The 26,475-nt window shown below is 42.7% G+C and overlaps 2 protein-coding genes across 5 annotated transcripts in view; both read left to right on the forward strand.

Moving 5' to 3' along the window:
- Nucleotides 1–15,793, forward strand: part of PIK3AP1 (phosphoinositide-3-kinase adaptor protein 1) — a 96,076-nt gene extending 80,283 nt beyond the window's left edge. The window contains exons 14-17 of one of the 3 annotated variants that reach the window (XM_081074536.1): nt 2,173–2,328; nt 5,358–5,428; nt 6,765–6,883; nt 12,775–15,781. In XM_081074536.1, the coding sequence (XP_080930662.1) occupies nt 2,173–2,328; nt 5,358–5,428; nt 6,765–6,883; nt 12,775–12,832 (404 nt within the window). In that variant the 3' untranslated portion in view covers nt 12,833–15,781. Of the gene's footprint in view, nt 1–2,172; nt 2,329–5,357; nt 5,429–6,764; nt 6,884–12,774 lie in introns of all 3 variants that reach the window. The other 2 variants (XM_081074538.1, XM_081074537.1) reach the window with 2 other exon arrangements.
- A 4,224-nt stretch (nt 15,794–20,017) lies between these two features.
- Nucleotides 20,018–26,475, forward strand: part of TM9SF3 (transmembrane 9 superfamily member 3) — a 55,401-nt gene continuing 48,943 nt past the window's right edge. The window contains exon 1 of one of the 2 annotated variants that reach the window (XM_081075063.1): nt 20,018–20,289. In XM_081075063.1, the coding sequence (XP_080931189.1) occupies nt 20,194–20,289 (96 nt within the window). In that variant the 5' untranslated portion in view covers nt 20,018–20,193. Of the gene's footprint in view, nt 20,290–20,763; nt 21,128–26,475 lie in introns of those variants that run through there. The other variant, XM_081075064.1, reaches the window with a different exon arrangement.

A 26,475-nucleotide genomic window follows, 5' to 3' on the forward strand; every position in this document is an offset into this window, starting at 1 on the left:
GGGTCTGTCCCAGAAAAACTGGCTTCTGATCCCCACTTTGTCTCTGAATCACCTTATAATCCAGGAGAATTCCTTGAACCACTCTGTGCCTCAGTTTCCTCATCCATGGTTACACCTGACTTATTTACGTAGTGGAGAAGTAGTGAAGTTCAAAGGAGGTATAACAACATTTGTGAACACTTTGGGAAAAGTCCCACGCAATCTAATGATGTAATTATTATTCCTGGCATTGTTCCTTTATTCAAAAACTATCAGGATTTTGTAGACATTTAAACTGCATCTACTTGATTTTTTGAACTTGTGACTCCCATTTTTTTCCCCCTGGGTATTTTACTTTTCTCCCTCCTAGAACTGGTTGAGAGTAGAAAATTGCCTCATTGAAGTGAAATAAGCAAACAGGAACCTCCCTTCAAAAGATTATTTTTAAAAAGCTAGGTCAAAGTAGAGGGGATACAAAGTATGACAGCTGCCTGGGCTTGAAGAGCCTGTGGGCTCACACCCATGTGCGGGTTTGCACGGCTAGTCTCTGCCCAAGCAATTCGAAGCTGGGGTGGATGCTTCCACTGCTCTCTCTTCCAAGAGAACCCAAGGATGTGAGAAATATCTGTGTCACACAGAGACCAGGAAAGCTGGTTTAGTACCAGGACCCTACACTACACTTGGAAGTGGAGTCTTTAGAATGAGGAGAGCTTGTGCCTGCACAAACCAACAATCCACCTTTTTAATATTCTCTGTGCAGAATGTTTGCCGTACACTTGCCACACGCTGTCCTAGCACCTGCTGGCTCTTTCAGACTGTTCCAGTTTACCCATGTACACTTATCAGCAGACTTCTGGCTTTGGGAAGCAGAGCTATCTCTGCCCCTCGACTCCCTGAACTTCCTGCCATGCCCATCCCATAGAAGAGGAGAGGGGAGGAGGAAGTGGTACCATGAAGATAAGGGCAAGTCCCCAGGAGTACCCTGAGCTTATACCTCTTTCCAGAGGCCCTGCCCCAGGACAGCTAGGGGAACCCCATGACAAGAGCTCACCTGGCTTTTACACTTCCCTGGGGAAGAAGCTGGTGTGGGCACCCACACATATTTTATTCTACTCATCAGTGGGAGTTGTCTTCTGTGCATAGAACACAGGGGTGGAAATCTAGGGAGGAATAACCACTGGACAAGGTCAAGCCAGTAAAAAGATCAGGTTAAGGCTTTGCAGGGCAGAGGAATAATTTACCTTTCTAAACCTGTGGGGTCTCAAACCACCCATCAGCCTTGCAAGTCACAAAATCTTGGGGGACCAGTTAGCTCAGTTGGCATGGTGCTAATAACACCAAGGTTGCCGGTTTGATCCCAGCATGGGACGCTGTGAGCTGCACCCTCCTTAAAAAAAAAAACAACACAAAATCTCTCACAGGCCCGACAGACCTCCTTTCATGAACTCTGGGTATTGCTGTCAGTTGTGGACCACTCACCCATCATCCATCATTTATTAAGGGATTGAGAGACAGTGTGAGTAGTGGTGAAGAGCCTGGACTTTGGAGCCTGGATTCAAATCTCAACTGCCCCACTTAGCTGTGTGACAGGGGCATGTGACTTCACTTCTCTGTACTTTAGTTTCTGTTGAGAATGATGATAATAGCATTTATTTCATGGGTGATGATAATAGTATTTATTTCATGGGTGTTGGGAGGTTTCAAGGAGCTAAAAATATAGCTTCCTTACAGTTCTACCTTATGCACAGGATAATCTGTTATTACAATCAATAATGTTCATAACCCCTTCCTCAGAAAGGGAAGTAATTCAGAGAAGTTGACTGAATGACTCAAGTTCCGCAGCTGGGGAGTGGCAGAGCTGGGGCTCCAAACCTTTCCCTAATCAAATGTTCTTTCCAACACCCGATAAGGAAGCATTTCCCTGCTCTCACATTCCTCCACCCCTCTCCTTTGTCACCCAGCAATTGTCACACAGGAGTCTGTGGAGTTTCAGTACTGAATTGGGCAGGGCCCTCATTCTCTTTTCCTTCCCCTTCGCCTCCTCTTTTCTCTTTCCTCTCCCCTCCCCTGCCCACCCCTCCTCTCCAGACACTCTCCAGGTTCAGGTGAGGGAGGCAGGTGGAGAGGGAGCAAACAGTTTGGTAAATGGCAGTCTGGTGGCTTGAAGCTTATCCCTTTCTCCTCTAACTCCAGCCTTGGAGATCACTGTCCCAATTCGGCACTCACAGCACCTGCCTGGGAAAGTGGAATTTGGAGTTTATGAGAGTGGCCCCAGGAAAAGCGTCTTACCCCCAAGGACGGAGCTGAGAAGAGGAGATTGGAAGACGGACAGTACCTCCAGCACAGCAAGTGAGCAGGCTGACCCCGTGGGTGCCTTTACAGCTGGCCTGCAGCTGGCACCTTTGGGCCTTCGGCACACGCTCTGTTATGGGCCCAGCAGATCTCAAATGGATCCTGACTTGGGTTTGGGAGGTATAAGAAACGGGGGACATTTAACCTGTGAGTTTTGCCTTTTTTCAGGGACCAAAGATCCATTACACAAATATCCCCCGAGGCCAGATTGCGTGTTAATGATTACTGTATCCCTTTTATAAGTAGAAAAACTTAGTAATAATACTAGTTAGCATTTATTGAGCATTTACTACTTGCTAGGCCTCTTCCATAGATTCTCTGATTTAATTCTCACAATGACTTTATGGGAGAGTTACTGTCGACTTTGTTTACTGAGGAGGAGACTGGAGGCTAAGTGCCTTGCCCTTGGTTAACGAGCTAATAACTGGTAGGGCTGGGATTTGAACTCAGGCAGACTGGATCCAGGGCCACGACTCTTAACCACTATTCTTTTTGCTTCCTTAATTGTGGTAAGGAGAGGGAAAGGGCACAAAGTCAGTAACGTTAGGAAACAATGGACTCACATTTGAGAATTCCAACTTTATAAGTTGAGGATTTAATTAGGAAATGTCTTCCTTTTGGCTTGAGAACTTGAATAGGAGTCTGATTGCAACAGACAGTATGCGCTGATGTGCAGACAGGAGGTGGGGCTTTGTTTCTGTATCCAGGGTTGTATTAGCTGACTTCATCACGTGAGTAGATTGAGTTTCCTTTCTTTCAGACATTTTAGTGTTATCAAAACAGCTAGGAGTGCCATAAAAGAGCAAGAGACAAGCTGAATTTCAGGACTCATGTCTCCTTTAATTTGTTAGGCAGAGAACCCCAAAATGGATGTTGGAACAGGAAGGCCATCAAACCTAAGGATTCTTAATCTTTTTTGTGTCACAAACCCCTTTGAGAATCTGATAGATACTCTGGATGCACTTCCCAGAAAAATGCACGTGCACGTGTGTGTACACATACACACATATACATGATGTTGCCCATCCATGGACAGAACATTAATGTTATGTTTAACAGAACAAAAGTTTCATTACAAAAGGACTGTTGGCTTTTTCCTAAATTGTCTGATCTGAGTTTCTTAAGGATCATATATTTGGTCAATTTTTGCTCTCATGCTTTCTTCCACCAACTATCGAGGCCTATTCTGTGCATACTGAGCTAGACTGCCTAGTGGAGACACGAAGATGAAAAACAAATGGAGCCTGTGTTCAGGTGATTGGGAAGGAGGAGGGAAAGCACAAAAGTAGCACAAGTTAGATGCTTGTCTGATCCTTCTTCCCCAGTGAGGGGTGGCCATGGCCCTTCCCTCCACTGGCAAGGGTGCAGATGGTGGGGGCTGGGGCCTCTACTAACTGCGCTGTCCAGAGGGGATGTGAACAAGCAAGTCATCAGCCTGGAGGGGGGGGGCCAGGGCAGCTGAACCAGGGAACCATCAAAGCCAACTGCTGGAGGGTAAAGATTGAACAACACCAAGGGAAGGGACAATGGGAGCTGATGGATATGAATTTCCAGGGTCCAGGAGCCGGTGCCTGGATAGCTTTTTGCTCCCTCCTAGTAGATAACCTTCAGCACAGGGCTGGTTAATAGTGCGGACTGGGATGAACAATGATGAATGATGTGGGAGGCTTGGCCCTGCCGGGCTGGGCGCCCACGGGCAGGAGGAGTTATTTCCGTCTGGGGGAATTCGGAAAGGTTTCGATAGTATTTGTCTTGAGCAATGGAGACAGAAGGTTTGAAACTTGTGGATAGGGGTGGGCTGGGGGGAGTGGGGAGAACAGGACATTCTAGCAGAGTGAACGGTGTTATGTGTGGGTAACTGAATAGAAACGGACAGGGTCACATGCTCCTTCATAAACAAACTCTGAATCCCTTGGTTTCTAGAAATATTTTGACACATTATTTTAAATTTCAAATCTGCCCCTGAGACATAATCCAAAATTATAATCTTAACCTGGTCTGTTTAAGCGAACATCTAAATTAATTAGGTCAAAGTTGATGTCAGAATGAAGTCAAAACTAAGACTATGTACCGATAAACTAATATGATGAAGAGCTATTTTAAGTGGAAATTCAGCAAATCTAAGACCTGGCAATACTGTTAGTGGCAATATTAGTAAGTTAAAATCAAAATTTTCTTGTTATAGTTGATTAACTGTTATTCTTTCTTCTTCATTGCTAGATCATCATGTGCTTGAGCTTGTTCTAATGCTGAGCTGTCCAATATGGTAGACACTAGCGACATGTGGCTATTTGAATTTAAATTAATTAAAACTAAGTAAAATATGCAAGTTAGTTCCTCAGTTGCACTAGCCATGTTTCAGTCTAGCTCCCATATTAGACAGTATACAATAGAACATTTCCAGAAAGTTCTGTTGTGTAGTGCTAGTCTGACGACACAGGTCAACTCAAAAGCCTTGAGCACCTAAACACACAGTCATAATTCCTGAGGGTAAATCCTGCTTTTGAATTTGTGCTTTGTATTTGGTTTTGTGTCAAACTGTCCGGTCTCTACTTAGAAGGTGCACATATGTGTGTGACACGTGCACATGCCTGCTGTAAGTCCTAAATAAGTAATACTTTCAACAACAAAATTTGTTGGCAGCTTTTAGAACTGGCCCTGACCAAGTGAGAAATACAGCATCTTTGCTTCCTTGTCAAGTCAGAGGACTAATATTACATAGGATCTTCTTGGGGATGAAATGCCATCATATTTTTAAAGCACATCACTAGTGGGAAGCCCTCAGTAAATGGTAGCTATAAAGCAAAATACGGTAATAAAAAGGTGAACCATTTCACCTTTCCAGTATTTCATTTTATGCTGCAAGAAATACTGACCTCTAACAAAATGGTGTAAGATGGCAGCGTTTTGAAGGATTCTGTATTCACAATGTGGGTATTGTTTCTATTGGTAAAAATAAGTAGTGCTCGAGTTCTGCACTTGTTTTAGCCCGAGAGAATCCAGCTGACCCTGTTTGTGTCCCACAGGCAGCGCAAGCAACAGATCCAGCACCCGGAGCCTTCTGAGTGTGAGCAGCGGAATGGAGGGAGACAACGAGGTGAGAGCCGGGACCCCCGCCCCCATCTGTCTTGTCCTAGGGGTCGTTTCACTGCAGGAAATAGCAATCCAGGGAAAGAAGCCAGACTCAAAAGGTCACATAGTATAGGATTCCGTTTATATGAAATGTCCACAATAGGTAGTTTCATAGAGACGGAATGCAAATTGGTGATTGCCAGGGGCTGGGAAAAGGGGGGAATGAGGTAAAACTGCTCAACGGGTACAGTGTAGCCTTTTGGGGTGACAACAGTGATTTTGAATGACATAGAAGTAGTAGTTGCAGAACATGGTGAATGTACTAAATACCACTGAACTGTTGGCTTTGTAATGATTAAATTTATGTTATGTGAATTTCCCCTCAAAGGAAGGAAGGAAGGAAGGAGGGAGGGAGGGAGGGAGGGAGGGAGGGAGGGAAGGAAGGAAGGGAAATAGAAATCCGCTTAGGCTGATTAAGCCAAAAGAGGCATCTATGAGCAGGAGCTGGATGAGTCCCAGGGAATCCAGGGTCAGTGATCACGTCTTGGGACCTGGATTTGGAGTGGCGGGCATGCGAGAGCTGAGACCACTGCTGTGTTTCTCAGGGCCACATTTCGTCTCTGTACATATCTGCTTTCTTCTCTCAAAGCTCCATGGCCTTTTCTGTCTCTGAAAAGGCTCTGTCTCTGAAAGTGGCGGATAGTCTCCTAAGTGCCACAGGCCTCTGAGCCGAGAGTAGCTGCCTGCCTTAGGCCGAGGTCCAATTTGGGTTTATGGTTCTCCTGATCCAGGGACCAGTGACTTTGATGAGTGGGAGGGGTAACAGGGACCACCCAGGAGACTCCCTGTGAAAGGGTCCTAGGCGTGGGCTGCCCCTCCAGTGCACAGCTTGTAATTACCCTATGATTGAGGACCACTCACGGTTCTGTTGTCCCCAAAGGGGACTTTTGTTTAAAAATTCTCCAGCTCCATCTTATTGTATAGAGCAATGTTTCTCAAACTTGAATGTGCGTATGAATTACCTCGGGTCTTATTAAAATGCAGGTTCCAATGGAGCAGGTCTTAGGAGGAGCATGAGATCCTGTATTTCTCACAAGCCCTTAGGTGATGCTGACCTTTATGGCCCACAGACCTTGCTTTCAGTAGCAAGGACCATTCATGATAATTTGGGCCTGATTGTCTCCTGATGGCTCCTGGAGTCAATGGAAAGCTGCCCAGGTGTTGCTGGGTTGCTTCTCAGTTTGCGAATAACCTTCAGCCAGAGTCTGAGGAGGGTTGAGGGGCTTTTGGGATAGCGGTGTCCAGCTGTGCTGGTTGCTTGATGTAATTTTCACCTTTTCTTCTCATCTTTTTTGCTGTAGGATAATGAAGTCCCTGAGGTTACCAGAAGTCGGAGTCCAGGCCCCCCACAAGTGGATGGAATACCTACCCTGCCCCTTGAGAGGCCCCCCAGGGTGCCTCCACGAGCTGCCTCACAGAGGTAACATTGAAACTGATAGGAAAGGTATTCCTCACTCTCTGAATTCCAGGGGCAGAGTAGGATTTGAGGACATCTAACATGACCTGAGAATGAGTGCAGAGCTAACTGAAATGCCTGCTTTTGACATACTGCAGTGTGGACTCTTCATAAATTTAATTCAGTTGCATTACTCAGCTGTGTTTTCAACAGCAAAAGCAGTCTTTTGTTAATGGAATACATTGGTAAACGTCAACTTTTTGAATAATTTTTATCAGGTTAGAATTTGGCTCCCTAATAACTAATGCCCTGGACTGTATTGTGGGGACAGTGCCTTTTGGGCACCAGGAGACAAGAAGGAATTGGGAATGAAAATCAAGGTGAGAGGCAGCATGATATGGTGGTGGGCAGTATGTCTCTAGTGCCACAGTACTTGGGGACCAGTCTTCGGCAGTCACTTGTGAACTTGGAAGAATTATTTAACGTGCATGTCCCTCAGTTGAGTTTAATTCCATTCCTGCCTCCCTTGCAGCTCTCACATCCAGCGTGTCTCTAGGTTCTGTCCATTCTACTGTCCTGTCAGCTCTCAGATCGTTCCTTTCCTCTCCGTCTGCCAGTACCTGAGTTCATCCACTGAGGTCCATATTTACCGCATCCACCATACTTACCTCTCGACCTCCAGTCGGTCCCTCCTCCACACTGCAACCATAGTGTACTTTCTAGAACAGAAATAGCTGATGATGTCGCTTCCTGGCATAAAAGGCTTCAGATTCTTTCTGTATTTTCCAGCAAGTTCTGGCCCCATCCTTCCTCAACTCCCACCCCTTTCCTGTATTCATCAGTGTTCTGCCCCTTAAGAATTCCCAGTGAGTTGTACCGTTTCGTACTGTGTCTTTGCCCAGTGTCCTTTTGCCTCCCTTCCAATCTCTGCTTAGAAAATTCTTGCATATCTTTTAGGACTTAGTCCCCACATCACCTCCTCTGTTGAAGCCTTCCCTCATGTTCCCTATGCAGGGTGAGTCTTCTTGTGATTCCCCAAACGCCTCTATTTATAATTCATTCCACATTGTACCGTGTTTTACATATTTGTCTCCTCAAGTGGATAGTGAACCTCACGAGACTAGAAACTGTTTTCAATTAAAAAAATTTTTTTTTCTCCTCTCCCCGGTACTTAGCACAGTAACTGGAATGTGCTAGAAATTTACTAAATATTTATATTTACCACGCAAATGAGTGAATGGATGGGTGGATGCGTGCTGCTTGAGTTGGCCTACCTGTCTCCTAAACTGTTAGCCATCAAGTCATCACCGCAGTGCAGGTGGGTTGTGGGTTAGTGGAATGAGGCTTCACAGTCCCATCTGTTGTAAGTTCCCAGTATATTTCACGTCAGGGAAGGCAGATGGTAACAAGAACAGAAGCAGATGCATTATATCTTTGCATGACATTTCCCTTGTTCCTTAGTGTCTGTAGGGTATTTACTCTTTAGTTAATGAAGCTGACTAGGGATTCGTGTTATCCTCTTCATAGGCAAGGTCCTGCCAGTTGACCAAAAAAATAAAAAGCCAAATTCTTGCTGAACCATTGCCCCTTTGTTTTTAAATTTATTTTGCCATTTACTAGTGATTTGCCAATCACTTAACAATTTATGCACTTCCCTTGAAGGCATAGCCTAGGTACTGCCTAATCAGAACACACTTCTGGAGGCCTCCTGCAGTGCCAGGGTTAATCCTTCAGCTGCTGACTTGTAAAGAGGTCTGCGGAGTTTCTAGGAGGAGCTGGAGTGGTCAGGGAGTGAGGCAGTTGGGACAAAGTCTATTTACTAACTAACGTTTTAAACAATGTTATGACCATGCAAAAGCATTCCAGCTAAACAACAGTCCTACTTTAAAAGAACATTAATCAACATCAGGTTTGCTGGGTCCTTGAACCAAACTCTTCACTAGCAAAATCTCCCTCTCAACAGGGTAAGAAAGCAGCCAGTACCCAGGTATCACTAGACAGTTGTGTCTTCAACCCCAGCTTCCCAGCGTCCTGGAGAGGCTGTTTCCCCACAGGCTACCCCTTGATTCTGATTTAATACCCTTTACTTCCATGGTCCTGAGATGTCTGTAATTACAAGTCTACTTCCCTGAGATGGGACTTCCAATCCTTAGCTGGGGTTATTGATCAGAATGAAATTTAGAGATGGTTTGTTTGTAGACTCACCCCCAATGCCGAGTGGGGCAGCAGAGAGAGGAAAAGGGGCCGGGAGGGAATCATGATGATCTTTGTGGTGGAAAATAAACTGTAAGGCTCATGGGCATACATAGGAAAAAGATCTAAGAATAGATCTTTAATTAATACAATTGTTAGCTTTACTTCTTGAATGCCTACTCTAAGACAGAAACTGCTACCTACTTTCCAATCTCCAAGCCTCACACAATACTCCAGTGTAGGTATCATTACCTCTGGTAGGTTCAGCGACGTTGAACTTGTCCTTCAGACATGTGCATACATGTCTCTGCTATATGTTCCCATAGGTTATGACTTCCCCGGTCAAAACACACAGTTTACTCATTTCCCCCATTTTCTGTCTCATCCTCTACATTCTGGGCACCTTCAGAGTGCGATCCATGCTCATTTTACTGTTATATCATCCCACACCCAGGAGTAGACACAAAATAGGTAAATGTTTGTTTTATCTATTATAGGATGGTAAGGAGGGGAGGGAGGAAGGAAGGCAGGCAGGCAAGAAGGAAGGAAGGCAAGAAAAAATAAGTGGTATCACCTGACTGCTGCTAGCTTCCTCCTGTAAGCCCACAGTTCATAGAATAGACTGGGGAAATGGAAGGAGACTGTCCATTTGTTTTCTCCAGATACAGAAACAACCACATTAAACCATCTACACCTGGGGACCACAGCAGGCCTTCCTGAGGATGTCTGTGGTTATGTTTCCCTACTTCTGCCTCCTTCTTTTATTCCTGAAACAGCCCCTTTTCCCAGTTCCTTTGTCATTTCCTTGACCTACACAATACTTGCATTCAAGAGACAGTAATATTTACTTACTGATTCATTTAATCCTCAAGTACGCAACTCCAGGGTAGCACAGTTCAATGGCAGCGCCTGACAAAGCTCTCTTTCCTGACCTATTGACTTGCTTCCAAGAGAATTAATATTGGTTTTACAGCACACATGTGGAAATATCACCTGCAATTGTTGAACCTATCTGTAAACAGACTCACCCAAGTCTACGTGGAGTGTCATTTAGGACTATTCAAAATCCATCCAGAATAACATGGAGGGGGCTTTCTAGGAAAGCAATGTGGAGTTGGGATAACACACTTGGTGTCCCATAAGTAAGTAGTTCGGAGAAGCAGACCAGAAATTTCAATTCCTCTCTCAAGGGACCTCTCTACTGCAGCGTGTCTCCTGCCTGGCTGCATATTTGAATTGCTGGTATTTTAAAATACAGGTTGTACTATAAAAAACTTAACTCCAAAAAAACAAACAACCCAATTAAAAAATGGGCAGAGGACTTGAGGAGACATTTTTCTAAAAAGGACATACAGAAGGCAAGAAGACATATGAAGAAATGCTCAATCTCATTAACCATCAGAGAAATGCAAATAAAAACCACAATGAGATACCACCTCACTCCAGTCAAAATGGCTATCATCAATAAATCAACAAACAACAAATGCTGGCGCGGATGTGGAGAAAAGGGAACGCTAGTGCACTGTTGGTGGGATTGCAGATTGGTGCAGCCACTATGGAAAACAGTATGGAGGTATCTGAATCTCAGGAATCTGAAAATGGAACTACCCTATGATCCACTAATTCCACTCCTAGGCATCTACCCGGAGAAATCCAAAACTCCAATTCAAAAATCAATATGCACTCCTATGTTTATTGCAGCACTTTACACAATAGCCAAGATATGGAAACAACCGAAATGCCCATCAGTAGATGACTGGATTAAGAAGCTGTGGTACATTTATACAATGGAGTATTATGCAGCCATAAAGAAGAAATCTTATCATTTGCAACAACATGGACGAATCTAGAGAACATTATGTTAAGTGAAATAAGTCAGAAAGAGAAAGACAAGTACCATATGATCTCACTTATATGCGGAATCTAAGAATATGTGAATGAACTAATCAGAAACAGTTTTGGGGACACAAAGAAAAAACCGAGAGTTGTTAGATGGGCGGGGGGGGGGGCGGGTTGGGGATAAGGGGAAAGGTGAAGGGATTAGGAAGCAGCTGGTAACCACAAGATGGCCTCAGGGTTTTTTGAAAATTAATTTGGGGAACGTATTCAATAATGTTGTAAAGATTTTGTTGGGTATCCGATGGACATGCGTCCTATTTGGGAGACCACCTCAGGGATACTGTGGATGCCTGATCATGGCATTGTACACCAGAAGCTAAACATTAATGAATGCCAACTATAATTTTATATATATAATGTGATGGCTCGGTGCGAGGTCGGAGGGATAGTGGATGGGGGGAGGGGGGTTCACAGTGTGAGGGATATAAATGATGAACGTCTAAGTATTACCTTGTCTTGTACACCTGAAACTAATAAATTTAAAAAAAAAGTTCCTGTAATTCAAATACCGATCTGCTCCACCCTTAATCCTGCCACCTTCCTCCCAGAGACGGAGGAAGAATTAACTGCTAATAAGTTTTAATGAAAATCTATGCTGCCAGAACATATTTACAAGAAACACCCCTAGACAACCCAGATTGGACTCTCCTCACCGATGAGAGTTCTTTTATAGTAAATAACATACAAAAGACTAGATAGTCAAATAGTTTACTCAATGACAAAAACCCTAACCGCCACCTCACAGGCTATCCATTCCTTGAGACAAGAGTTAGGACAGGTTGGAGAAACAGTTCTCAAACAGAGCTGCCATAGATTGTCTACTTCTCAAACACAATCAAGGATGTAAAAAGTTTAAAGGGTTATGCTGTTTCGATCTCTCTGATAATTCAGTTAATTCAACAAATTCAATAAAGTTCAACAAATTCAAAAATAAAATAAAATACAGGTTGTATCATTATTCAGGTATGACAGGGTCAACAGATCAGGAGATGACTGCCATTGAAAAGATAGTTATACTCATAGATCTCAGGAGAAGAGGACACATTATGCCATAGTGTGGGGGGTACATGGAAACGTAGCAAGTTTAGTCAGGAGAAAATGTGGGCAGGAACCTTTATTGTGGTTTCCACAGGAAGGAACAAGTGAGGAAGGGTTAGCAGATTTATGTTTGGATAGTTTGAATAATTTCAGCAGGCCTGGAGCAAAGGGGCTGTCTCTAGTTGTCTGTCACCTGGCCCTGGGGTAATTAAAGCAGGTAGATAGTGCACCACCACCACCATTGCCTTCTCCCACCCCCCTTCCTCAGCTCCCCAGGTGTGTGAGAGAGACCCATAAAGGAGATGGTTGGAGTTTGGGCTCAGGATTGGTTGGTTTGCATATGAAAGGTGTGCTCACCTGCAAGTAGTTTGTTAGCTCTAGGAATTATCTTGCCCTGAGAGGGGCAGTTCCTCCAGGATCCACAAGACCCCAGATGTCAAAATATCAAAAAATAAAAGACATCGTTAATACAACTGGTTGGAGGAGGGACACGATTAAAAAGCTGTGACGCTTGAGTCCCATCCTCTAGAGATTATGATGGAAAGTGTCGGGATAGACTCTAGGTGTTGGTATCTTTTAAAGCCCCACTGGTAATTCTTACGTGTAGTGAGGATTGTGAGCCACAGCTCGCATGGGTGCCACTCAGACGTCTGTATGTGTGGCCAGTTTCATTCATTGAGGAACATGCCCTTTGCATAGTAGACCAGGTTTCCAACAAACCATGGATGTCTAAGGACTAGTTCATCGAATTCATTTTAAAATAGTTGCTTTATCTTTCATTTCAGGCCTCCGACCAGGGAGATCTTCCATCCTCCTCCACCTGTTCCACGCAGAGGTCGTTGATTCCATCTCCGAAAACCTTCCCACTTCAGGACTTTGAGACTTGCAGTTTTCAGCCTGTTAATGATGTCTTCATGTTGCATTTTACGGCATGACTGCTGATCTTAGGACCGTTCTCTCATTGCTGATGTTACTGTGGCCCTGCTGGTTTGGGCTTTCCATGAAGAAGATATTATTAAGGTGTGAAGAAGTGAAAAACTAAGGACTTTATTCACCGTCGCCAAGCACATTGATCTATATCCTTGTTTGCCAAAAGGGTGAAGACTTAATTGGAATATTTACCTCTAATTTGGCATGTCAGAAGCCTGAAAAGATTGATTAGAGATGTACTTTACAAGTGATTTTACTAACATGCACTTATAGTAGACCTTACGTATTTGCTAGTCCAGAGTAATTTCTAGTAGGCAAATGGTTATGATTTAACACTTACAGTATTCAAGTAAGAAGACATGTCCTCCTTTTTAAATGATTCTTCAACTTCTCTGTTAACAGGCCAGCACTGTTCCTTCATCTTATACCAAAACCTGCGAGCAGATAACTCAACTAGATAAGTAACAAAGTATGGAGACTGAGAAACCGTTAACAGGAGATTGGTGTTGCAAGTGCAGGAGGGTGTGTAAATGTCAGGGCTGGTCACATACAACCTGAAAAAGACTTGAGAGAGGGATTAGTCCTAATTCCCTTGAATAGAAGTCAAATCCGAGGTTTCAGAGAAGTCTGGAACTAAGAGTCTTCTTTCGGTTAGAGGAAGAGGTGGGTCTAGAATCTGGGCCTGCTGATTCCAGGTCACCACACTTTCCATCTCCAAATAGCCAAACCCAGTCCCTCAAGAAATGCGCAGATGTAGAAATTCAGTCAGTGACTGACAATTGTCCTTCCAGAAGTTTCCTTCCATATCTCCCAAGTATGGAACTACCATGTATTCCCCCCCCCCACCCAATTTAGGCATTTATACTTCAGTATATTTTCAAAACAGTGATGCTGCCAAAGAACATCTCTAAGTGGTTGGAACCAAAGGTTCGGGGTGCCAAGGACCCCATTTATTGCTCTGCAGTCTTTATAGGTCTTAGTTCTGGCCATAAAGAGAGAGGAGGATCCTTGATTTTTTTCTCGGCTAGGGGATCAAAAAAGGAAGGAAGAACCTAAAATAGAAATAGTTAATCTGTTTCCTTATATACCTATAATTACCACCAGGCTAGGGAAATCTGTTTGTGCAGGGACTATGGAGCCTAAAGTATGTCATTAATTTTGAGTCCCTGGCACATAAATCTACCTTCAAAGCACATGTCCTTAATTTGATGTTTAATCATACAGTAAAATTAGTATTGGGCCTATTTCTTTAAAAAATATCAGAAATCTTGTGGTTTTCCAGGAAAGTATTCTCCATCCTGCACAGGTATATAAAAGCCACACTATTGGGCCTGGCCGTCAAGAGAGAGTGCAAATTCTCTACCACAGTGCCTCGCATATAGTATCCATCCTGCAATGCTCCCTTTACTCTCCTGGTCACTTACGTGGGAGAAATAGGGTGATGTGAGATAAAAGGAGAACAAGACATTACAATGTTGGTGTGGTTGTCCTTCCTGCTATTTATGGACAGTCTCCACATTAAGCACATTATATTTTTGATAATATAATTTTGATAAAAACTACACTTTTTAAATATTCAATACCTCTAATCCCCGTTTTAGATGCCAAATTCATATTTTTGTACATCCTCTGATTGACAGGCATTCAGACCAATAACATGATTAAACCTATGTCCAGTCAATAGTGTTATCATCTTTGTGGGCATATATTGGAATATCATATGCATTTAATTCTTATGTGAAAAACGTAAAATTGAAAGTACTGAGAAACCTGTGTATTATAAATGTGATACACGTGAGACACGGATGGAAATGATCATGAGTGTCACATCCAAAGTGGCAAGTCTTAAACCCTTACTAGGTGCTCACTGAACATCCAGAATAATTGGTTGTGTGTAAAAATCAAAGAAAGAAAATGAAAATATTTGGATGAAACACTGGTACCGTTATCAAAGAATGTCTAATGATGAGGTAAAATTTTTCATTCTTTAGATATAGAACCACCCATTATAACATAAATTTAACTTCCACATACCCAACATTTGTACATGTTTTTTAGGAATATGTTATGTAACAGAACCCGGAATTTCACTACAATGAGGATCAGAAACTAAATTGTAACAAGATGTCCAGAGACTATTAAAAAGCTTTCTATATGATGCTTTGGCAGACAGCTCTGCTGTCACTGTCCCCTTCCCTAAGATTTTACAAGCTGGCTCAATAGAAAGTGCCATTATTAGTCATATTCACTGCCACTGCCTTTGCTTCTAACTGTACAAGGTACATTGTCCTCTAGTTCCTAGGCCAGAACTGTTTGTTTATCTTATAGTAAAACCTGTGAGCACATAACTCAACTATATAAGCAACAAATATAAAGACTGAGAGACTATGAACAGGAGGTTGGTGTTGCAATCAAATAATTTAATTTGACATATTTAATGTGAGTAATCCCCAATGCTTTGCCATAATTAGGCAAAGTGATTGTATGTAAATGATCTCAATGAACATTTTCCCAAGTCAAGCTAAATTATCTACCCTTGCCCCCATCCCTCTATCTTGCTTTATTACTAAAAAGGAGAAGTCTCTGTCCGTCCTGTATCACCCTAATAGCTGGGTTTTTGGATCTCTCCCATATGTCCCAGGAAGTAAGTTGGTTTTCTGTTCTTCTCTTTCAAAGAATAATGTCTGGTTTTGCAGCTGGTTGGCTGAGGAAGTATTAGTAACAGATTTATTTCTAAGAAAGACAAGTGGCTAATTTGAACTCTAAAAGATTCATCCTAAATATCAATCCTCAATTTTGAGGACTCTGCCTGTCTAAATATTTGCTTCGGTTTTATAAATAAATTACATTTTGTTCATTTCCAAGTGAGTTATTAAGAATATAAAATGGCCTTCCTCATTCATTCCTGATGGCCAGATACTGTGTTCACCAGGGTGGTGAAAGGGAGGGTAAGAAGTTGAAAGATGTGTTCTGAATTCTGAGGCACAACTCAGAATTCTTTTTCTTATAGAAACTGTAATAAATAGTTAAGTTCTCAGGCTAGCCCACCAAAGCCCATTTAACCCACAATGTAAGAAAAAATGTCTTAGCTAGCTATGCAGTAAGAATTAGCATAGTGTCGGGAGAGAATATTGGTTTGGAAGTCAGAAAACCTGGATTTTATTTTGGTCTGCTACTGACATGCTGAGTTTACGTATCTTGAGTAGCCTAGTCCATTTCATCATTTACGAAGTGAAGAATTTTGTGTTTAGTAATACTTCAGGTCCCCTCAACTCTGTAAGTCCAAGTCTAAAGCAAGGGGTGGGGAATTCCTCATCCTGAAGGAGCAGAAAGGCAGCCTTACTGGAGTTACCACCTAACTGGCAAGGGACCTTATTATGTGGCAGCTGCTGTTCCTTGCCCTATGTCATTGTTACGACAGATCAGTTTTAAAAATATGTGAGAAACAGTGAAATTGGAACTATCCAAAGAAATTATTAGCCTTAGTTGCTCTTCAGTCTAAGAACCAAATGTTTTAAATGATTGCTTCCTAAAGAAAGAACTCAGACTAATTATAAAGTTCTTTGGTACCTGGAATATTTCAGCTAGAACAGAAAAGGTAGAGATGGAAGGTAGTAATAGCAATAGAAGACCTGCTCACCCCAGAAGTAAATAACCAGCAAGACAAACATAAAGTAGAAAAACAAAACAGATTTTCCAAGAAAAGGTAGCCGAGGGTGGAAATCACAGGATATGTTGTCATCTATGGACCAAGACTTTCGATAATCATGTTAATTGAGAACAAGGATAAAAGATTTAAATTGTGTTTTTTCCGGATAATTTTACTGGTCACAAACAATTGAGTCTTATTAAAACTACCATAAAAAAAGAGGCTTCTTTCACCGGCATTTCCCCCCTATACTTGTTGGTATCAGGGAATGAGGTCATTAATCTAGATGAAAAAACTGGTGAAATAAGCTTTCTATTTCACACTCTAGTTTGGCAAAACAGCCTTGATTTTGATGGTACCTCTGAGTCCTAACTGTTTTTGAGCCTTGAGTTCATCAGATTCCAAGGATCTTTGAAGCCACACTCTTTTTCCTCTGATCGGTTACTTTATCTCCTATTCCTTTTTTCCATACATACTGTTATCAGACTTTTATCACCTAAAGCCATTTATCATAATCATTTCCTAGCATATGCCAGATTTCCTGGCACATGCCATGTTTCCCCGAAAATAAGACCTAGCCAGATAATCAGTTCTAATGTGTCTTTTGGAGCAAAAACTAACATAAGACCTGGTCTTATTTTACTATAAGACTGGGAATATAATATAATATAATATAATATAATATAATAAATATAATATAAATATAATAATATAATATATAATACCAGATCTTATATTAATTTTTGCTCCAAAAGACGCATTAGAGCTGATTTGTCTGGCCAGGTCTTATTTTCGGGGAAACACGGTAGTAGACACTCAATAAATAGTCGTTGAATTCATAGCTCAACATGCACTTCCCTCCATGAAACTTTCCCAAATACTCCACCAAAATAGGGTTTCCTCTTCTCTCCTTGCCCATTGCTCTTATTGCCTATCAAACATTTGCACAGTTGGTCACATTTTATGCAGTTCTTTTTTGTACACTGTTATACCTGTTCTCTGGTGTATATGTAATGTTTCCTGGTTTTAAGCCTGCACTCCCCAAATGAACACTTGATCCTTTTTCTTGTGTTCTCTCCACCCCCAAGCAATTGCCAACCCAGTGCTCCCCACACCACCTAGCAAATGCTTTCTGCCTCAAGTCTGTGGGGCTGGTGATGGATGTTTAAGCAAGAAACTACTCATCCATTTTAATTCAGCACTTACACTGTTTGTTTAATTGCCCATCACCACTTGATTCAAATACAGTGATTAGTCATTCACTGAGCGTTTACTGAACCTCCACTAAGAGCAAGTCACTGCAATAGGTGCTCTGGGGGAATATACAAAGATATATAAGACGTCTCCTTTGATTTCTATAGCAATTACTGGTGTGGGATTCACTCAGCAATTAATCATGTACTGCCTTATGTCTCTTAAGCTAGCTGGAAAGCGTTCTTTAAATCCTATGCTATTTTACTTTTCACTTACTAATGTCTTCATTCATTCTTGAAATAGTTATTGAATGTCTATGGTGTGACAAGCACTATCCCTAAAGCTGGGACAGATAAGAAGATAAACAAATGATAGTTTCTGCCCTCAAAAAAACAAAAGTTAGGCTGTAGTACAAAAGAGGAAATGGGACTAGATGGTAATTATGACATAACATGCCAAGTGCTACTGGAATATTGGAGATGCTCAATTACCTGAGGGCATCATGCAAGGTTTCCTTGAAGAGGTGACAATTCAGTTAGAGCTGGCGGGATACCATATAACAGTTCTGTATTTATTTGCATTTTAGGCAAGGGGAACATCGAGAGCAAAGGCACAAAGGTATAAAAGGATATGGTATATGTGTGAAATATAGAGATGAAGCCAGAGCATAGAGATCAATGGGATGTAAAGTTGGGAGATAAACTGGGATCTGATTGTGCAGGTGCATGGTAACATGACTGTCCTTTAGCAAGGAACTGCTTTTCTGATAACATGTAGCACATGCTCATTGTAAAAAACCATCCAAATATTTAGAGATATGTACAAATTAGAAAGTTAACCGTTAATGGTTTAAATCATAATCTTTCAGATTGTTTTCAATGGGTAAACTAATATATTACCCTTTAAATGGAATTATACTCTCTTTTTCAACTGTTTAATTTAATTTAAATGCATTCCGTGCCAGTACAGACAGGGCTATTTCATTTTTTAAAATGGCTGTATGGATGGTAGTCCATTAGTAGTAAGAAAAACGGATTCTGGAGCCAGAGTGCTTGGTTTTGGTCTTTGAGGAAGCCACTTACTTCACCTCCCTGTGTTTCAGTGACGTCTGTAAAATGAATATGCTAATAGTGCCTGTTGCACAAGGTTTGTGTGAGGATTAGAGTCCATACATGTTAAAGACTCAAGATAGTGCCTGACAGGTGAAAATCTCCGCTATGATTCCATGATTTATTTAAATATTCACGGAGTGTTTTGCGCAAGAGAGTGCTATCACCAGGTTTCTTTTTAGAGAAGATCATTCTGGCACCTGTTGGGGAGAATAAACAGGGAGGGAAGATTGGTGGCAGAGATCCCGTGAGTAGACTGTGGCGCTATATAAAGCGAGATGCAGATTGATGAGCTCTTTCTGGCAGAGTTGAGAGGGGAAAAAAAACTCTGGAGCCATTTCTAAGAGACTCTACACTGGCACGGTTGGCGGCTGACGGCTGAGAGATGCGAACGATCGACGACAAGTTCCAGATGTTGGGTTAGGGGCGGTGTAGATGGTGGTGCTGTATTGACCTATTTAGTTGACAGATATTTTCTGAGTTCCTACTATGAGCCTGGCACTGTTCTAGGCACAGAAAATATGGCAGTGAACAGCATCTCTCCTTAGGAGAGTAGCTGCGATTCCAGAAGCTGTTTATGTCTGTGGCTAGAAGACCAACACATAATAAACAAACAAATAAATGAACAAGAATTTCAGTAAGATTGAATACTAGAGGTCCAATAGTCGGGGACACTTATCCAACTCGGTACAAGTGTCCATCTCCCATAATGATTATTATGTGATCTCGTGATTCACTCACAACCGTGGACGAGCGCCTGGGAAGGGTTATCTTATCTGATCCCTTAAGCTCGAACGGTGGCGGGTCAGACCCCATTTCACAGCCTGGGAAATTGAGGCCAGAGAAAGTTAAGCGTTTTGGCCACGGTCACACAGCTCCTAGAGCCTGGACGTGGCCCGGAGGCGGCTTCCACGCTGGGCTAAGTCACCCACGTTGTGGCGGAGGCCGCGTCTGCGGGGGCCCAGGGGCGATCAGTCCGCGCGCCCGCGGCCCAGGCGGGCGCTTCGCGGCGGCGGGCTCGCGCGTCCCGCGCCCGGCTCCCCGGAGCAGTTGCGGCCCCGCGTCGCCAGGCACTTCCGGCGTGTGCCGGGGTGGCCGGATGACGTGGCTGAGTCAGAGGAAGAGGCAGAGGAGGCGCCGGGGGGCGGGGTAGGCCCGGGAGCGGGCGGTGACGGCGGCGGCGCAGAGGAGCCAGCGGCTGGGCCCGGGCCCCGTGCGTCTGTCCGCGCCCGGTGGATGCGAATCGGCTGCGGCGGCGGCGGCGGCGGCGGAGGAGGAGGAGGAGTCGGTGGGCGGGCGCCGGGCCGGTGGGAGCGCGGAGGATGAGGCCGCTGCCGGGCGCTCCCGGCGTGGCGGCGGCCGCCGCGCTGTTGCTGCTACTGCTGCCCCGGGCCCGGGCGGACGAGCACGAGCACACGGTGAGAGGAGCCCCCGGCCGGCGCCGCCTTCCCGGGCCCGCTCCCCCGCTCGCCGCCCCGGCAGGCCTGGTGCGGCCTGGAAAGCACGGCGGCCGGGTTGAGCCCCGAGGCCGTCCGAGGGCGCCTTCCGGTTGGGCCTGGCGGAGCAGGCACCCCAGGAGCGGGGAGGAGGCGTTTCCGTGCGCTCCCGGGACGGGACTCCGTGCCCTGACCGCCTGGGCCTCCGTCCCTCACCCCGACCCAAGTGGCGCGCCACCCCGACGTCTTGGGGCCTCGGGGGTCGGGGAAAGAGCGTGGTGAGGGTTGGGGCTCCGCTTCCGCGGGGGTGGGGACCGCGGGCGGCCCAGGCTCGGGGCTCGCGCCCCCCGGGAAGGGAGCTGCGCTCTGGCGACTGGGGGGACGACACAGCGGAAGATGGATGCCTCACGCTTACCCGTCATACATCAACCAGGAAACGTCCGCCCCTTTCTGGTCCTCCCCGGCCTTTATTTTCCGCTCCTGCCCGAGCCGGATTAAAACCCTGGCGTGGGGACAGCTTTCTAAACTTAGGGTGCGGAGCAGTTTACACGTGTGCGTGCGCCCCAGCGACACGCGCTCAGTTCCCAGGCCTTGCCTGTAACTTTGTCCTCGCCCTGGGCAGCCCGTAGGGGAGGCGCCCGGCCCCGTCGTCTCGCCGGGGCAGCTAATGATTATAAGGGGTCCGGAGCTTCCCACTCGAACGTCTAGGCCGCTGGGAACAGTACCCTTTGCGTTTATCCTCAAGCTCATGGGCTGATGTCGGCCTGGATGGTAGGGACTCTCGCCGTGGCGTGGCTGTGACGCGAACGTGTGCAGAATGGTAGGTGTGAGCAAGGCAGGAAAGGCGTGTAAATTGGGAGGTTGCTTGACGAGTAATGGTTTTTAGTACCATCACCCGTTGGTATGATTTTTGCCCGAGAGGTTTGTGTGTGTGCTAACTCTGAAAGTTGGGAAGGAATCTTCTGTCGTTCCTGATCAGAGAAGGAAATGAAGCGCTCGTCCTTATTTATTCGGTGCACTCTGCTGAGGTTTTACTTGTAATGGACCAGACGGCTGTACTCCCTGGGTTAGCTGAGCTCTTCATTTTAGCTAAGAAAAGCTCTAAGCTTCTGGCTAGTTTACATTCCATCACAGCCAGAAACTTCTTACCTGTGTATTTTTTTTTTTTTTTTTAGAGACAAATCCCACATCAGAGACGTTTTTGTTTTTTTTTTTGACCTCTATTTGTGACTTTTCACCTTAAGATAATTTTGATCACAGGTTAAACAGTTAAAAACAATTTCCTGTTGTTCTGTCAGGTAACTTGTCTCAGAGGGTAAGAACTGTCCTTACTCAGTGGTATGGTTACTCATTTTTTTCCAATTTTTTTTGAACACTTAGGAAAGTGAAGTGTAAAACACAACTCTCTCTTAACTATAGTTGTACCATAGAAGCATATAAGCTTAAGAGTAGTATACTTTTTTATCTTGTGTTTTATATAAACTGCTATAAACAGGGAAAACTGTTAATCAAAATTTCACCAATTGGAGGTATATAAAAAGGCCTTACTTTAATTTACATATTGAAAATGTAAATACCAGTTTCATTGAAATTTCATTGCCAGGAACACTTTCATTTTTATATCAGTAATTGCACATAAAATATTTGATTAAAGGTTTTGAGAGACTATAATATGTATAAGATAATTGCTGGGCGCAAAATTTAGAATCCATTTCATTCATGTCTACATTGAACGGCTCTCACTTGGTTACCCATTATTAATACCTGGTTACCTATTATTAGAAAAGCAAAATTGTTATAGGAAGGATAGTGTTAAGCTATAAGTGTAAAATTTAAATAAGTGTCATTCATATGTATTTTTGGCTATTAGCCAAAATATTTTACTTCTTCCAAGTTTCTTGAACATATTTTCTGATTATTTCACCCTAGCCATTCACCCTAGCCAGGTAACAGTACTGAAAAGGCTATGGTCAAGTAAATTTTTTTTCATACCAAGAAATCAGAAGTAGCCAGTGGAGAGAGAATGATAGTAAAGGAAGAGAAAAATTGCCAAGGGAAGGTTGCTGGGTATATGTTTAATAATACTTGTGGAATTGAATTATTGATTAAAAAACAATTTTCAAAAGTTTAAGTTTACCCATTAGATTAATTTTCTGTGAAGACAGTTTCCAGGTAGAAATAATAACTAAAAGGGTTTTTGTAGCAACATGTGTGAGGTACTAAGTACTTTACATATACTGATTCATATTTTGAACATACTAATAACATTGTGAGGTGGGTGATATTATGCCCTTTTATAGATGAGGAAACTGATGCCAGAGAGATTAAGTTGCTTGCCAAGGCCATACAGCCAGTGAGGGTAGAGGTAGAATTTGAACTCAGGCAATCTGAATTAATAATCTACACTCTGGTAAGATGTGCTTCTACAGCCCTTTATGCTGAAAATAGGACAGTAAAACACTTGGTATTACATAGAGTAATTCTCTGTACTGATACTATTTTGAAGTGCTTAAAGAAATGTTTGGGTAAGTCTAGCTCCATAGTGGGTTGTTGCTGAGAAAATGTTTGGGTTAGCATTAAGGAGGGATAGGGCCCACTTAATGGGCATGTGACTTGTGCAGGCACAGGATATGTGCAAGGACAGAAGGACTGCTTCATGTGATGCTCTGCCGTCACCATCTTGAAATTCTTAATAATTTTGAACAAGAAATTCTGCATTTTTATTTTGTGCTGGACGCCACAAATGATGTAGCTGGTTCTCAGAAGAAACAAGTCTATTATGTGGTTCCACAAAGCCCCTTATTTCTCTTTACCTACTGCTTTAGGATTCAGCTGATCATTTGACTCATAAGATATTTTTATGTACTTATTTATCCAAAGCTCTTTAATATTCTCGGAAGAATAATGAGAAGAAAATGTGCTGTTGATTTTGTGTGTGTGTGTGTGTGTGTGTGTATCTAGAATATACAAAGGTGTGTTCCTTTCAATTTTTTTAAAGGTCCATCATATGTGAATTACGGCACATTGTTTGAAATGAAAAATAAGACCGCTTTCAGAAAAGACAGGCTCTTACTATGTGATTGAAGGGTCATGAAAAAGACTTTTTAGAGTGAGTGGAAGACATACTGGGTGTGGTTTATGCTTATATGGTTTTCTGAAACTCGCAGCACTTGGGAGCATATGGAATTAGATTACTGTGTCTCCTAAGGTTCCAAAGGACTCCATTAAAAAGATTTCAAATTGAGAATCATAGGAAAGACTTGGGACCATTGAATCCTTATTTTCCTGAAGGCCTGAAGAGGCCCAGAGACTGGCCCAAGGCCACAGAAAGAATCTGAGCTTTCTAATCTCTAGTCCTTGCTTTTTCTACCTGTCTTGTACATGTAATTTCCACAGTAATGCTATGTTAAGATGTCAGCACCAAAAAAACCCCCCAAACACAAACACAATAATCAAGGGCACAGGAATCTTAAAGCATTTTATCATTTTATGGTTTGCACTGTAGCCTTGAATTTTTATGGGTTCTATTTCCTCACGATCACAAGGTTGGTTTTTTTGTTTTGTTTGTTTTTGTCTGTTACATATCCACGCTCTGTGCTAGGCACAAAAAGTGGCATTTAATTAGTGCTTGTTGAATGACTTGAGTGATTAGGGAACTACTAGGGACGAGAATATGCAATGTTGGAAGCATGAAACTCTATTGCTTAAAGCACAGTGAACAAACCCAGACCATTGTTCACTTAAGATGCATAAAATTGGGGATGGCTGTTGTGACTTAGGGGCCCTACCTGGCTAAAATCCCATTTCTTTGTGGCCCATTGTACCTCTGGTAGATAATGTGGGAAGGACCTGATGTGTGGCTAGGATCGCCTGTTCGCAGCCTCTGCCATAGACAGCTTACTACACCGCCGAGTCATTTCAGAAATGTTTTGTTTGCTTGACTTTGGCAAATGGCAGCCTTTTCTCTTCGTCTCTGTTGGGAGTATAGGAACTTTTAAGAGATGTGAAGAGAATTTAAGACATTTATAAAGAGAATAAACTGTTTATTACAAGTGTATTTGTGAGTACTCTAATATAGATCTAATTTTAGGAAATGCCATAATTCGTTGTCCTATTTTCAGCTGTACTCTATGGTAGACTAAAAGTTTATTTAGGTACAACGTTATTGGAGAGAGGGAGACAGCAGTCATCTCAAGAGACTATCTAAAAATATACCTCTGATTCATTTGTATTAGAATTCTGATGTATGTGTTTTAAATAAATAATTAAAAGGCATTGGAATTATGATTCCTGAAACATTTTCAGAACTGGATTTTTGCTTTCTCAGATATACATTTTAAAGCAAACACTCATCCCATGAAAATGATGTCATTTAGGTGCTTATTCTGAGCCCACAGTCCTTTGTCCATCTGTATAAATTCTGATTTCTTTATTCAGATTTTATATCAGTAACATCTCCTAAAGTGTTCTTTCTGAGAAAAATTGATTCATGATCTCTGTCAAGTAGGGAAACTTCTGTGTCTCCTTTCCAGCACATAAACAGTATTTAAATGAGAGGCCCAACATTGGTGACTTCTTGAGTATAAAGGTCATTCCTTTAGAGATTAGAGCACAAGTAGCTTCCTAGCAAGCTTCTTTTTTTCTTTAGGGCAGATTAAAGGCTCAAATAGAAAAGTTGTTCAATATTCAGTACTGTCTTTAGTTGCTTTGTACAGCTACTGTTTTCATGTTTCCTTCATGTAGTTTTTGCTCTTCAGTTAATGAAGCTGACTAGGGATTAGCAAAAGTGTAGCCTTAAAATTGTAAACTTGGTACTAGTAATTAGTTATATGAACTTGGACAAATTGCTTAACATATCTGTTCTTTGTTTTCATCTGTAAAATGGGGAAAATAATAGGACCTATCTTACAAGGTTTGGAGAGGATTAAATGTTCATGTAAAGACCTTAGAACTATGTCTAGCACGTGGTATGTGCTTATTAAATGTTAGCTAATGATACTATACGAAAAAATGGTGAGATCATGCAAGTTAGGGATTGCCCTATAAAGGTTTTACCTGAGAATTAGAGGATTTGAGAAAGGAGGATTTAAGTAGTTGTGAACAATAAGGAGAAATTGGCTAGGTGGAGAGGAGGGCATTACAGATTTGGGGGAGTGGCATAAAAACCAAGGTGAAGCAGGAAAGGAAAGTAAGACAGTATTATAAGACCGTTCTGGCTGGAGTGGACTGCTCAGCAGTTGAGTGTAACAGTGAAACTTTTCCGAGAGAGCGAGAAAATGAATGGAATGGTGAGATGGAGCAGGTAGTCTGAACTGGCCTTTTATGGCTACTTCCCACGGAGGCCTCATGGAAGGAATTACCATCATGCTCAGGGATCCTCTAATCCGTTGCTGTGCTTCCTTGACTTTTTTCCTCACTGTTTGGTTACACTCCACGGTAAGTTATAAAACTCCTTCTTTCTTAGTGTCATTGGCCAACTCAGTTTTTCCAAGGAAAGTATTTAAAAAGCTTATAGGACCTCATGGAAGGTTTGGAAATTAATTGGACTAGTCTTTCGGCCAAGGGTGGAGGGAAGAGCCTTACCTGTGGCTTTCTTCCCGTGAAGAGGGGGCGGCTCAGGGACTTTCGCAGCAGCTTTAGAGAAAGGAAAGGTGGTTTTCTCTTTCAAAAGTTATATATGAAGTCTTCGTTTTGGTATTTTCTAATTTCAGGATACATTAAGACACATTTTCTCTCTTGAAAAAGATCTCTTGTTTTGACCATGTTTTGGGAGTGTTTATTCTCAGGGACAATCAAGAACTTCAATGAAAAGTAAACATTTTAAGTTCATAATATCTGACCATGGTCTGCATAAGGAATAATGTAAAAGATAAGAAACATTTTTGCCTAAATATTCACCCTAACAGCTATGTGTGTGTGTGTGTGTGTGTGTGTGTGTATGTGTATGTATATATATATGTATGAATGTGTGTATATAATATATACACACACACAATGTATATTTTATAAATTACCACTCAGTCCTCTTCCTGGAAGGAATTCTAGACTACAGAATGGTATACATTTTCTTGTAGTTTGCATCATGTCATAACAACTCTACTACCCTTACAAATGGGTTTCATAAATGTTTAAAATGAGTGACTTTAGAATGTGTAGTTTAATACACAG

The sequence above is a fragment of the Rhinolophus hipposideros genome, assembly GCF_964194185.1.
Source record: "Rhinolophus hipposideros genome assembly, chromosome: 15".
NCBI lineage: Eukaryota > Metazoa > Chordata > Mammalia > Chiroptera > Rhinolophidae > Rhinolophus > Rhinolophus hipposideros.